The 14,407-nt window shown below is 44.9% G+C and overlaps 1 protein-coding gene across 25 annotated transcripts in view; it reads left to right on the top strand.

Annotated features, from left to right (window-relative positions):
- Positions 1 to 14,407, top strand: part of PXK (PX domain containing serine/threonine kinase like) — a 71,205-nt gene that overhangs the window by 15,420 nt on the left and 41,378 nt on the right. For 9 of the 25 annotated variants that reach the window (XM_040994706.1, XM_040994704.1, XM_040994719.1 and 6 more), the window contains exons 2-3: positions 12,399 to 12,449; positions 14,231 to 14,278. The exons of 4 other annotated variants lie outside the window; for them this stretch is intronic. In XM_040994706.1, coding sequence (XP_040850640.1) covers positions 12,399 to 12,449; positions 14,231 to 14,278 — 99 coding nt within the window. Of the gene's footprint in view, positions 1 to 12,398; positions 12,450 to 14,210; positions 14,279 to 14,407 lie in introns of those variants that run through there. 12 more of the 25 variants (XM_040994709.1, XM_040994711.1, XM_040994710.1 and 9 more) reach the window with 3 other exon arrangements.

A 14,407-nucleotide genomic window follows, 5' to 3' on the forward strand; every position in this document is an offset into this window, starting at 1 on the left:
TCCAACTTCCTGCTCGTGAGGGACCATAGGTGACAGAGACAGCTCAAGTAGTTGAATTCTTGCTATTCTGCTAAAGACATAAATTGAGTTCCTGGCCATTGTGGGCATTTGGGAAGAGAACTGATGTGTGAGAGCCCTCTTTTTGTCTATCTCTGCTTCTCAAACAAACAAAACAAAACAACAAGTATTTTATTTGCCTCTGTTGGTGCTGTTGGTCTGACATGTTTCGGATGCTATTTGGAATACATGTGTGTGACTCCAATCCTTGAAGAACCTTGAAGTTCAGTTGGAGAACTACCCCCTTCCCAAAGATATGCAAAAATGGAACAAAAATGATTCCAAGGCTGAGCTTTTCAACTTTGGAATAATTATCCCCTCTTTACAGTGGAAGAGAGGTAAGTAAGGAATGTATAGGATAAAAGGAGTCTGAGCAGAGGAGGTTAAAATAGAATGAAAAGAAATGAATAGGCAAGAATAGAAGAGGGAAGAAAAGGTCAGTTTGGTCAGGAGCAGAACACAGAAACTAAGTTAAGAGGGGTGGATTTATCCTATGGCCATTTGGGGCCATGGGAAGTTCTGGAGCGCTAAGATAGCATAGTGCTGAATATTCAGCAAGGTGTTTGTTTTCAAGCCTTTCTTTTCTTTTCTTTTTTAAGATTTATTTCTTTTTATTGGAAAGACGGATATACAGAGAGGAAGAGAGACAGAGAGGAAGATCTTCCGTATGATGGTTCACTCCCCAAGTGACCGCAGTGGCCAGAGCTGAGCCAATCTGAAGCCAGGAGCCTCTTCTGGGTCTCCCATGTGGGTACAGGGTCCCAAAGCTTTTGGGCTGTCTTTGACTGCTTTCCCAGGCCACAAGCAGGGAGCTGGATGGGAAGCAGGGTAACCGGGATTAGAACCAGTGACCATATGGGATCCTGGCACGTGCAACACAAGGACTTTAACTATTATGCTATTGTGCCGGGCCCTGTTTTCAAGCCTTTGTATCATGGAACGTGCCAGGAAAGCAGTACCTTTAGGTGTGAGGGATGCTGGTGGGCCCTTGATTTACACAGGGCTGCTTTGTGTCCGAGAACCACCATTTTCTGGTCTAGGCATCCATCGTTCAGAGAACCATTCACAAAATAAGGAGAACAGCAGTTCTCCCTGCTCCCTGGAGAGCACTGGCACATGGTGTGAGGGATGCTGTGGGAGTGCTCCGAGAAACTACCCAGCGTGGGGATTACCAGGGACGCGGGGTGGACACACCGCCCCCAAGAAGACAGAAGAGTGGAACTCTTACAAAGAAGCAGAGAGAGATGGGTGGTGGGTGGGGGAGACATGAGGCATGACCAGTTTTTGGTTCATTCATTTCCTTCCTCTCATAAGAGGAGTTTTATTTTTGTGGACTGCAGCTGCTTCCGATTTCTGTAAAAGGCTGTAAGACAGTGATTCCTGCCCCTATCTGCACAGCAAAATCACCTGGGGAACTTTTAAGACCCTCAAATGCCTGTGCCCAGCACAGATTAAACTAGGCTCTGGAACTCGGGGCCATGCATCAGTATCTTTTTTCCTTTGTTCTCTGGCTGAGTCTAGAATATGACTGGTTTGACATATTTCCACTTCAGAGAAGAGAGGTGGGAACACTGGCTCCATCTTTAAAACATCTCTGCACAGGTGCCCTTGTCTTTCTGTACTTGGAGTCTCAGGGTAAATCAGACAGTTGAGCCCAAAGTAGAGAGAATTATATGGGTTAGGCTGACTTGAAGGTTTGCAAAAGTCTTGAAATGAATACATTTCATTGCAGCCTTGCTAAGGTCACATAGGGCCAAGCAGATTCAAAGTAAGTTTTCCTAAAATCTCAAGTGAAGGCAGATTTGGGTACCAAGTGCTGTGCAAAGAGATCCTAAACACCCTTCCGAAAACTCAAGAAACACAAAATGCCAGCAGGGATGCTTGGAAAATTGCCCAGGCTGGGAGCATGACATAAGATTTATGCATGTGACACCTCTCACATCCCTCCTGGTAGGAGTCGGTAAATCTGTGTCATTAGGGGTGAACTAACCTAGTTCCACAGACTAGTGAGGACCCTGCTCTTTCAGAGCTGCAAAAAGGGCGAGGCCCCTAGGCTTCCCTGGACACTGGGTGTCACTCATGTTCGGCAGGTTGGAGGCCTTTGAGTTAGCAGGATTTGGGTACTGATTCCTGATCAGCTGGTGTCTATCCCTGTGATCTTACACAGCTCACTTTATCCTGCTGGGCCACGATCCCCTGCCCCACCAGGGTCACTATGAAGCTTGAATGAGAAGTATTGGCTGAGTGGCCTTGGAAAGCTCCTAGTCTGTAGTCAATGCTCCTTTTACATTAATTCTGTCTTCTCTTCCCCTACTTGCTTGGATCAGTAATCATATGGTCCTAGTGCATGTCCAGTTTGACAACCTTTAGCAGCAGACCACAGTGACTTTGCCAAAGTGCTGGCAGGCTATGATAAGAGGTGCAAGTGTCAGGAGAGGAAGTAGAGTCCTTTGAGGAAGTGGTGACAGATGGCAAGGTTGATGAAAATCATAGATCTGTCTGCCTGCAGAGCCCTTAGCTCTCTCTTGCGTGTGATGGGCCTTGTGGTTGATGGGGAAGGTGGGAGTGGCTCACTGGAGACATCTGGGCTGCTGATTCTAGCTTGGAAAGTGGAGGTCTGACTTCAGGGGTCTGTGTTCTTTTGGTCTCCAGGGTAGTTGTTTGTTTGTTTGTTTTGTTTTGTTTTGAAGGTTTATTTATTTGAAAGACAGTTGCAGAGAAAGAGAGGGAGAGACAAAGAGGCACAGATCTTCCATTTAATGGTTCACTTCCCAAATGGCTACAATGGCTAGGGCTGGGCCAGACCAAAGCCAGGAGCTAGAAAGTTTGTCCACATCTCCCATGTGGGTGGCAGGGGTCCAAACAGCTGGATTGTCTTCTACTGCTTTTTCAGGTGTGTTAGCTTGGAGCTGGAGCTGGAACTGAACTGTTGCTTATATGAGACATATTTCCTTTTGTTCAGATCGAGGGGTGGTACCAAGTAATTTGTTTTACTGGTTAAGGATTAATTTGCCTTACTGAAGTGAAATAAAAATATTTGAGAAAATTCAGCTTTCCCATTCTCATTATGCATCTATAACCAGATAACAGATGGGACTTGGGAGCTACAGTCGAGGGAGAGGGAGAAAAGAAAAGGTGGGAGTTGTGGGAGAAAGGACCTTATCCAGTGGTTCATTCCTTCAAATACTTGCACATTCAGAGCTGGGTCAGAAGCCAGGAACTCAATCTAGGTCTCCCACGTGGATGGCAGGGGCTCAACACTTCAACTATCATTGCTTGTCCCCCAGTGTGTGTTAACAGGAAGCTGAAATAAGGACTCAGAGCCAAGACATGAACCCAGGTATTCTGATATGGGACATATATATTAACCTATATTATATATTTTATGCCAAACCCATACACCTAAATTTTATTTCAGTTAGCAAATAATAATTGTACATATCTATGGGCCACAATATATGATACCTACTCTATGTTATGAACACATGAAGAGTTTTTTTTTATTATAATTTTTTTTTTTTAATAATGATTACATGGTTGATCAGGATGGGAAGGATCAAGGTTTAGGGAAAATTGGGTGTACCCATTGCTTCCAAATTTGCTATTTCTTCTTGTTTCTGGGGAAAGGGGAAAAAGACTAAAGAGGAAACCACTCATAACTTCCCACACGTCCCAGTAACCAGGGAGAGGAACCACCACCTCATATCAACCCAGAGTCTCAATGTGTACATATTCTGAGGTTCTGTCCAAGTGGTTTGGAAAGTTCTGAAATGCTGTCGATTTCACCGATCCGAGGATGATATCACCCTCCCAATGTCCACTGGATCCATTCACTGAGATTTTTTTGCTGTCATTTGTTTGAGGTAGTTGTCAAGTTAGTTCTGTTCTTTTGTTACAGCACCAGATGAGCTGCCGTTTTCTTTTACAACAGGGCCTGTGTCCACTGCTCCACCTTTTTCATTAAGTAGGACATGTTCTTACAGACACATCCAAGGACCCAGGCCAGACGACTCAAACCCTGCTGGGTTCCTTCACCCCTGGGGCTCATAAATTTGGCACCCACCTCTCGGGCAGGCTCCAAAGACCCAGGCTAGGTGACCTGAGTCTCCCAGATCATCAACCCTGGGACTCATGAACCCAACACCCATCTAAAAGGCAGGCGCCAGGATCTGGGCCAGGTAACCCAAGCCCAACCAGTTCCCCCATCCCTGGGTCTCGGGAACCTGTTCCCCACCATGCAGGTAGGGACCCCAAGACCTGAGCTAGGCTACCTGAGCCCTGTCAGATCCCCCATCCCTGGGCCTCATGAACCTGGTCCCCACTAGGCCTAGGCTGGCAAGACTCACCTCACCTCAGCATCTGTAATCTCATTGCACAGACTGGCCCAGTCTAGTCTGCCCCCTGTGCTAGCTCCTACTGGTGGGTGCTGCAGCCTATCCCAGCCCAGTCTGATTGCTATTCCGGACCTAGTGTGAACTGGCTGGTGTTGGGGCCCAATCTGGTTCCTCCTGTCTCCTGCCCAGGTTCTCAGATCTGCCCGTGGGTGTTATGTGCTGGCCCAGACTGATTTGTCCCCAGACCTGACCCACATGTATGCTAGCGGGTACTGTAACCTGGTGTTTTCTGGGCTGCCTCTTGCCTTGCTTCTTGCACTCACCTGCAGGGACTACATCCCAATGAAGGAGTTTCCCACGCTCCTCCATGGAGTCTACTCCTGGTGTCAGTTCTCACTCACATCAGTGGGTCATTGACTCAGGTTAACTTTGTCTACTTCCCATCTTGACAAGGACAGTGGCCTTGTTCAGCTGGCTGCACCCATTGTAGTACTTGTTGTGGGGTGTTACAGCCCAGTGACACTTGATTCGCACCCAGACACAGCTTTCACATAGTTCAATGGGAGTCAAGACCTAGCCTGGCCTATCTACACTCAACCTGGCTCTCACGAGTACCAGTGGGGGCTGGAGTCTAGCCCAATCTGACGCTTCACAGTCCTGGTGTACATCCATGCCAGTGTAGGCTTTAGCCACGTACAGCCAAGCCTGCTGCCCCCAGTCCTATTCTTGTCCTGACCAGTGGGAACCCCACCCAGCTGGGGTGCCCCCTCAGTTGCACAGCAAGGCCTGACCCCATCTGTAGTTCTTGGGTAAACCAGCAGAGATTGCAATTCCACAGGGGTGAGCCCACATTTCCTGCATAGATTCTGCTATCAGCCTGCTTCTCTCACTCTTTCTCTCCCCTCCAAACCAATTTGATGCCAGTCCCCTACTTGCATACACATGTCGTGGACTTATCTATGGAAGTCCCTAAGCTGTAATCCCTAACCTGAGCATAAAAACCACAGGTCATTTCTCATTACCACCTATGTGATCCCATTAACTCCCTGTAAATGAAGAAGAGGGTGTGATGCTGGGCAGTCTGAGGGACTTCGTCCAGGGTGTTTGGCTGGGCCCTTTCAAGGGTGGGAGCCAGACAGCCAGTCTACAGACAACTGTGCGGGTCAAAAAAAACAACTTCCAGGATGGGGTGATCCTGGAGGCCTGCTGAGCGTCCCTTCCCTAGGGAACCAGTGTGCTCAGTTGTACAAACCTGTGCTGGGTTTGAAAAACCTCCAGTCAGGGCATCTTGAAGGCCTGCTGTGAGCATCCATCCCCCAAGGCAGCCACATGGCCTGGCTACAGGCACCCGTACAGGTAAAAACACACACACATCAAGAGATTTTGATCATCCAGCATACCTATCATTTCTTCATGGTGAGAACATGTAGAGTCTAGTCCAGATAGTTTTGATATGTGCAATAGATTTACTAGTAACCATAGTCTGCATGCTCTCAGTAGACCATTTGTTCCTTGTGTTTGTCACCCTTGCCCCCGTCCCCCAGCCTGTGGTAATCATGATTCTGCTCTGCTTCTGGAACCTCTTTACAGGGGAAGCAGGACAGATGGTGCTGAGAGGCCACCCGTGACTCACTGTACCCTCCAGCAAATGTGCACACTTGCAAATCCTGTTGCCGAGGGCAAATGACAACAGAAGCAGCTTCTACCACCATCCTGCACCCCATGCCTCCAAGCACTCTGCTGTGGCTTGAACAGAGTTGGGCTACTCAACTCATGCAGACAATGAGTTCCCTTCATGGGTTGATGGTGTCAATAGGGTGGAAGCTTGGACTAGTTATAGTATCTGAAGCCAGGGTCTATGATGGGAGGCAACTGGATTGGGTCACTGGCATGGAGCCCCAGAGTCGAGTCTTGATAGCTTCACAAGGAAACCATGTGGCCAGGTGTGCCTACGGCTTGCCTTGTGATCTTTTCCCTGCTCATGTTCCACTATCCACCACGCTCATCAGACACCAGCTGGATGGAGCCCTGTGATATTAGACTGTGAGACTGCAAGCTATGAGCCCAAACAAGCCGCCTTCTACAAATACCTTCTCTCTTGGCATTTGTTGCAGTGACCAAAGGCTGACTAACACACACTGGAATGACCCGCATCATCACCTAATCCTGGGCTTCTCAGCGCCTGCACTTTGGCCTCTGGGCCCAGACAGCTCTTGTTGTGGAAGCTATCCTGTGCGTTATGGGGTGTGTAGCAGCACCCCTGGCCTCTAATCATTGACTAGATAGCAATCTGCCTCCTCCAGCAAAATAAAAAAAGCCTCCACACATTACCAAATGACCTCCTTGGAGAACACTGACCTAAGGAAGTGTGCGTTGGCAGAAACAGTCACTGCTCTGCCATTTGGGGGTGCTACAGCCTGAGGTTGTTACCCAGGCTGTCTCATGGCTCCTGCTTCCCTTCTACCAAGTGCACTTTCCCAAACATTGTGTACTATTTTATGACCAAGTTTTTTTTTTTTAAGATTTATTTATTTTTATTGGAAAGGTGGATATACAGAGGAGGAGAGACAAAGAGGAAGATCTTCCGTCTGGTGGTTCACTCCCCAAGTGATTGCAACAGCCGGAACTGAGCCAATCCGAAGCCAGGAGCCAGGAGCTATTCTGGGTCTCCCATGTGGGTGCAGAATCCCAAGGCTTTGGGCTGTCCACAACTGCTTTCCCAGGCCACAAGCAGGGATCTGGATAGGAAGCAGGGCCAACGGGATCAGAACTGGTGACCGTATGGGATCCTGGTGCGTGCAAGGCGAGGACTTTAACCACTGTGCTATCACGCCAGGCCCAAATTAATTTTTTTTTAAATAGAAATTATACATCTATAAAGGAAAGGATTGGAGCATAGTGCCTTTCTGGTCAGCCTGTATCTTTATTATTCATTTGTATTCCCAGAATGAACAAAGTACGGGATTTGGAACACATTTACAATCAGCAGTTCACACAGCGTATTTATAGAACAGTTACCAAATTGAGAGCCAAAGTAGGTAAAGCGATCAGCACATGCTTCCTTATTACCTACTAGCTGTCTGACTTTGAGATGAAAATTTTTTTAAAGATTTATTTATTTTTATTGAAAAGTCAGATATACAGAGAGGTGGAGAGACAGAGAGGAAGGTCCTGAGTCCACTGATTCACTCCCCAAGTGGCCACAATGGCCAGAGCTGAGTCAATCCAAAGCCAGGAGCCAGGAGTTTCCTCCAGGTCTCCCAGGTGGGTGCAGGGTGCCAAAGCTTGAGCCATCCTTAGCTGCTTTCCCAGACCACAAGCAGGGAGCTGGGTCTGGATGGGAAGTGGAGCAGCTGGGGCTTGAACCGGCATGCAAGGTGAGGACTTTAGCCACTAGGCTACTGTGCCAGGCCTGAGACATAATTTTTAAATGTCGGATTATTCTTCTGCTCTGTGAAGGCAAGGATGTCTACAATATTTTTTGTTTGTTTGTTTTGCTTGAGATTTAACATTTTATTCCTACGTTAGGTGAAAAAAAAATCACCCATGTAGTATTTCTCAGCTCGTCATCATAGCAAAGACGGAGAAAGGAGAGTTCACTGCAGCCCGTGGTGTTGGGCATTCAGTGTAATACCAGGCAGCCCATTAGTGGGGAGGGTGGAGGCTTGGCACTGGCGGAGTGTGTGTGGAGGAGCAATCCCAAGGCAAGTTACGAAGCAAAGAGGGACACACGCTGCTCCTGGCTCTGTCGTGATCCAGTCATGGTGCTGCATCCTGGCAGCCCAGTCTCCATTGCTAATTCCTTCCCAAAGCCCCCATCCCCTTCAGGCAGCACAGTCAGATTAAGTCTCTGCTCTTAGGCCAAGACTCTAAAATATGGCCTAAGAAAAAGTGATACCCAAACTGAAGCACATATGTAGCAGACTGGAATTCCTCGATTATGCATGCTAATTTACAACTCTGCTATAAGAATGTAAGGGCACGAATTTTGGCAGTAAACAATCTTAAGAAGAGTATCTATTTCAAAGCCACAAGACTGATTCCCAAATGTTAATTAGACTGTCAGACAACTTTCAGCATTTTAACTTTATGTATTCAGAAGGAACTGCATTAGCATATTGCTTAAGAGATTTGCCACATTACACAGATCAGTTTTGAAATGTCAGTTTTATAACCCTGTGCTTGCTCATGTCCATGGGGCTCCAGGTGTCATTATGCAGTTGGCCTAGCCTCGCCTGTTTTCTGGGATTAAAGCCTCTCTGCTTCACCACGGCTAAATATTCTGCATCTGCTTCAATGTGTTCTCACCCCATTCTGCCATCTTGTTTCTACAAAATATCTTTTCTTGATTTTCACCATTTTCTAACTGGATTGTATTATTTTTTAAGCTGGTAAGTTGATTCTTTCGTAAAACAATAGTTTTAATTTTGTTTTTTATTATTTTTCATTTCTTTCATTTTTAATTTTTTTATTAATAGTTTTAAATTTTGAAGATTTTTTTTTAGAACTTTGATTTCTTTCTTTGGTGTTTTGTTGTTTTCAATATATAAGTCCTATGCATGTTTTAGATTTGTACTTAAAAGATTTTTTGATTATTTATGAGTGATAACATATTTGTTATTTCAGTGTCTATGTGTTCTTGCTAGCATATAAATATGCCATGGTATAGGATCACCAGCTAGATTTATTCTGATTTCTTAGCACGACAGATGAATTCAAAGCAGACATAGGTAAAGTACAAGAATGAGATCAGGATTTATGTAAAGAGTTTAAAGAAACACTCAGCTATCCCTGTGGGCAATTCCTGAGGGAGAATTGTTCCCATTTTTCTGATGCTAAATTCTGTTTGCCAAAATATTTTGGTAAGGATTTTCAAGACTATGCCTATGAATGATATTGCTTTGTAGTTCTCTTCTTTGTTTTTTTGGTCAGGATAATACTTCTATTTACAGGAAAAGTTGTAGAATTATTCTACCCCACACAAACACACACGCACAATCAGACCAGGAGAATAAAAAGAAAAGAACCAGAAAAAAAAAAAGAAATTAGTGTTATTCCATAAACATTTGGTAGAATTCTACAGTAAAATATTTGGACCTGTTCTCTTTTTTTTTTTTTGGAGGAAGTTTTTAAATTAGCAATTAATTTTTTAAAAGATTTATTTATTTTTATTGGAAAGGCAGATATACAGAGAGGAGGAGAAACAGAGAGGAAGATCTTCCATCTGTTGCTTCACTTCCCAAGAGGCCACAATGGCTGGAGCTGAGTCAATCCAAAGCCAGGAGCCAGGAGCCTCCTCTGGATCTCTCGTGCGAGTGGAGGTTTCCAAGACCTTGGTCTGTCTTCAACTGCTTTCCCAGGCCACAAGCAGGGAGCTGGATAGGAAGCAGGGCCATTGGGATTAGAACTGGCACCCATATGGGATTCCTGAGTGTGTAAAATGAGAACTTTAGCCACTAAGCTACTGTGCCAGGACCAGGAATTAATTTTTTTTAAAGATCTGTTTATTTACTCAAAAGACAGTTTGGGAAGAGTCAGAATGAACAAAGATCTTCTTTCCAGTGGGCCAGGTTGAAGCCGGGAGCCCGGAACTCCAGGGTATCAGGGACTTATGTATTTGAGCTATTCTCTGTTGCTTTCACAGGCATATTAGCAGGGAGCTGGACTGGAAGCAGAGCAGCCAGGCCAAACTGGTGCTCCTATGGGATGTCAGCCATCACAGATGGCAACTTCACTCACTGGACCACAAGACCAAACCCCCTGAATTCAGTGTTTTAATAGTTACAGAATTAGTCAGATTATTTGTTTTGAAATGGCTGAGCTGTGGCACTTAGTGTTATTGTGAAGAAATGACCCGTCTCATCTGTGTTGGATTTGTTCATAGCACTTCCTCGTCCTTTTGGTGTCAGCAGAGTGTGAAGCATGCACTGTTTTATTCCTGATCCTAGTAACTTGTATCTTTTCAAAGAATCAGCTTTTCATTTCATGTTTTTCTCTAAAAACTTCCTTCATTTTTATTGATTTCTGCTTGTACTTGTGTCTGTGTCCTTGCTTAGTCCTTGCAGTTTATTAGGTTCTTTTTCTAGGTCCTTGAGAAAGTGAGCTTCCGTGATTGATCTGAGTTTCTTCCTCTTTTTATGAAAGGCCATTTAGTGCTGTTCTAGGTCCTCGTGCGAGCGAGCTTCTGTGATTGATTGAAACTCTTCCTCCTTGTACCAAGACTGCGTAGCGCTGTCAGCCCGCATTAGCTCACCGGCTTGAGCTCGCTGCTGTAGGCGAGGGTCGGTTTCCCCTTCCCTCCCCGGGGCTCCTGGCTGAGTCTGCAGTAAAGCAGAGGTGAGCAGAAGGGAAGCACTTTTAATCAAGTTTTAGGTTTCAGAAACAAAACCCCGAGGTCTCAGGGAAAACTACTTCTGTGCTTGGATTTGATAAAGAATGAACAGTCACAGAGAAATGTGACTGGATAGAAGACCCATGCGTACAGCAAGGCGCCAGCCTGCACGCACTGTCAGACTTTTCTCATACTCTGTGAGGTGCCTCTTCGCCCTAGGTGTGGGGCAGGAACCCTTCCGGAATGAGGGCCTCTAACAGACCAGCTGGGTCAACTCCTTTATGGACGGTTCTCACACAGAAAGTCATGGGAAGGCCAAGGTCATATTCCCAGGCTTTATGACTGCAGTGTCTTTGACCAGCCTTGAAGAAAAGGAATTCAAATGTCTCTAACCTACCTGGGGAAAGAGGGGAAGGAAGAGGAGCATGAGAAAGATGGGCAGAGGAAGGTCCTAAAGGTCTGCTTCTGAGCTCCTTTCCTTCTGGTCTGAGTGTCTGGCATGCCAGGCCCCTGTGTTCTAGGGTATCATGTTCTTATCCCCAACGCTGTTTTCTTTCAATCCAATGGTATCATCATCATCGTTATTATTATTTTTAGTTTCCTTGATATGTTTTTGTCTTTGATCTATGGATTATTTACAAGTGTGTTACTTAATTTTCCTGTTATATTTTTGTTCATTTCTTGTTCATAAAATTTCAATTCTTTCAGATTTGTTGAGGCATGCTTGATGACTCAGAGTATGCTCTAAATTGGTCTGTATTGTATGTTCAGTTTTAAAGCAGGAGTACTCAATAAGTGTTAATTAAGTCCTGTTGACCCATGGTATTATTGAAATTTCTATTCTATTTAGGTGTTCTATCAATTACTGAGAGAGGGAAGTTGAAGTCTTCAACTATAATTTGGATTTGTCTGTTTCTTCATTCAGCTCCGTTGACTTGCTGTATATATGTCACAGCCGCACTGTTTGGTGCATGCACATCTAAGATTGCTTTCTTCTGGGTGTGTTGTTTTTGTCTTGATGAAATACCCTAGGTATTTGTATCCCTTTTCCAAAATGCTTAGTACCAGACATGCTTTGTATTTGGGTTTTTTCAGGTTTCCAGAATTTGTAGACTTTGCCAGTTGAGCATCCCTAATCTGAGGTATTAAAATTTGAAATAGGGCTGGCCTATTGGCTCAACCGACTAATCCTTGCCTTCCAAGCAAGGTATCCCTTATGGGTGCCAGTTCTTGTCCTGGCTGCTTCACTTCCCATCCAGCTCCCTGCTTGTGTCCTGGGAAAGCAGTCGAGGACAGCCCAAAGCCTTGGGACCCCACACCCATGTGGGAGACCCGGGAGAAGCCCCTGGCTCCTCCCTTAAGATCGGCATAGCTCCAGCCGTTGCAGTCATTGGGGAGTGAACCAATGGATGTAAGATCTTTCTCTCCTTTCTAAATCTGCCTTTCCAATAAAAATAATATATACTATATATGTATGTGTATATATATATATATAATATTTATTCTGAAATATCTCCCAAATAATGTAAGTGCTCAATAAGTTTATTTTTTATTACTTTTCATTTCAGATTTTCAGGTTAGGGCTGCTTAATCTGAAGTATACCTAATATTTTTACTTATTTAATTTTTTGACTTTGTAACTGAAGCTCTTTTTTCTTTTTTTTTTTTTTTCTAAGGAATATATCATTCGGGTGCAAAGAGGAATTTCTGTAGAAAATAGCTGGCAGGTAAGCAATTTTTTTTCTTCAACAATTAGAAAAATGCTTAATTTTGTGACCAAAACCCAAACTTTAGGGAATATTTAGAAAATTCAGAATGTAAATACATATAAATTATATATTTTGCTTTCAGCTATTAATCTTTAGCTTTAAGACAAGCATTACAAAAGACTTTAAAACTGTTCCCAGGTGTTTGAGAAAACTGTGTGTGATGTTGTCATGGAAGTTGTCTAGGAATTCGTTCTCCAGCTTAACCCAGAGCAAGCAGTGTCTCTAACTTCCTTCCCCACAGCCACGGTCTAAGTGCATGAGCTTGGAGTTCAAGCCAAACCTACACGTACAAAGGCGACACGCTGTCCCGGCTACTGTACCAAATCTCATTGACATCCACACACGGGCAACTTGGGGTGCTGGCTCCCTCACTGTCTGTCTCTCTCAGATGGACTTCTGGGGTGTCACATGCTGCTTTCCATGGCAGTGGCCTCAGAAATAGAAGACTTGAGAGCAAGATCCAGGGCACCTTCCCACCCAGTTTGCTGAGAGCCGTGGGGAGCCATCTCTCTCCAGTTGTGGTCATTATGATCATCACTCCTCCCGCTTCCAAAGTTTTGTCTTATCCTTCAGAGCCCAACTTGAACCTTACCTGCCACCATCCGCAGTTTTTGACCACAGTGGCCTGCATTTGGCATTTTGTCTGAAATCTCAAGCTGCTTTCTGTTTAAATGATTATTATGTCCAACATCTCTGGAGCGCTTACCAAGTGTTCAGAACTGACTCAAACGCATTCATTCACTTGATCCTTGGAAACAAGTGCTATGCAGTCATTGTATCCCCATTTTAGCTCCAGAAGGTTAACTGGCTTGTCTGAGGTCACGCCCACCCCACTGGCTGAACAGGACTGGTAGTCAAATGTTCTTCATGGTTAACCACTATGTATTAACTTTTAGCTGCTTCTCTCTTGCTTGGCATGTTTTATATTCAGGTTTTTTGGTATATGATTGGCAGACAAGACCAACAAGAATGTCTTAGCAGAAAAATCAAGCCTTGAGGAAAATTTCTAAGTCCAAAAACTGTGTTAGAAGCCCAGGGGTCACATGGCAAAAAGCGAGTCTTGGGCCTGGACTTACTGAACTGCTCTTTGGGTGGGGTCCTAGAGGATCTCCGGATAAGTCTCCGGCAGAGTAACTTTGGGGACTCACTGACGAAGGTCAAAGGCACACTGTTCAGAAGCACAGTCATGCGCTTGCTCAGAGCCTGAAGAGCTGGAAGACTCCCTGGAATCAGCATAACTGAGGAGGAATGTGTAGATAACCACAGTATAGGGGAAGATGCTTGGACAATCAGGCGGAGATGTGGCAGCCTGCCTACAGGAGTAATCCAGGACTCTGGGTGGTGGGATCTCAACCCGTGAGAGTTGTAGCCAGGACGAGGAGAAACTTGTCTCAAAACTCAATACTTTTGTTTGATTCCTGCTTAGTAGTCTTTGTGTGTATGTGTGTACAAATCATTATTCATTATTCTAGGCACCTGGTTAATAAGAAAAATGTAAGGGCTCTTTATCCTGAAAAGACATATTTTTATAAAACCACTTGGTGTCCCATGGCTTTGGCTGAAATTAACCTGTTTTTTATAGCCTAGCCCACTCTGTCATGGGCCTGTTAAACAGCTGAGCAGCACTTACAATCCCTCTCACCCTTAACCCAGCACCTCACTTCCAGAGGGTCAGCAGGAAAGAATTGGAAAGAAAGTGTCTTTGCTGACTCAAAACAGTACTGTCTTGTCTCTTACAGATTGTTAGAAGATACAGTGACTTTGATTTGCTGAACAACAGCTTGCAGGTAAATGTCTTGGAACTCCAGTGGTGCATGTTGCTGATTGCTTGGGGTGCCTTGGGAACAAGGATATCGGAAACAAGATAGCAGCAAATTTCTCTGGTGACGAAGAATGATTCACACTTTTAACAGATG

This window comes from Ochotona curzoniae, unplaced genomic scaffold (genome assembly GCF_017591425.1).
Source record: "Ochotona curzoniae isolate NIBS_2020 unplaced genomic scaffold, NIBS_Ocur_1.0 contig_908, whole genome shotgun sequence".
In the NCBI taxonomy this organism is placed as follows: domain Eukaryota; kingdom Metazoa; phylum Chordata; class Mammalia; order Lagomorpha; family Ochotonidae; genus Ochotona; species Ochotona curzoniae.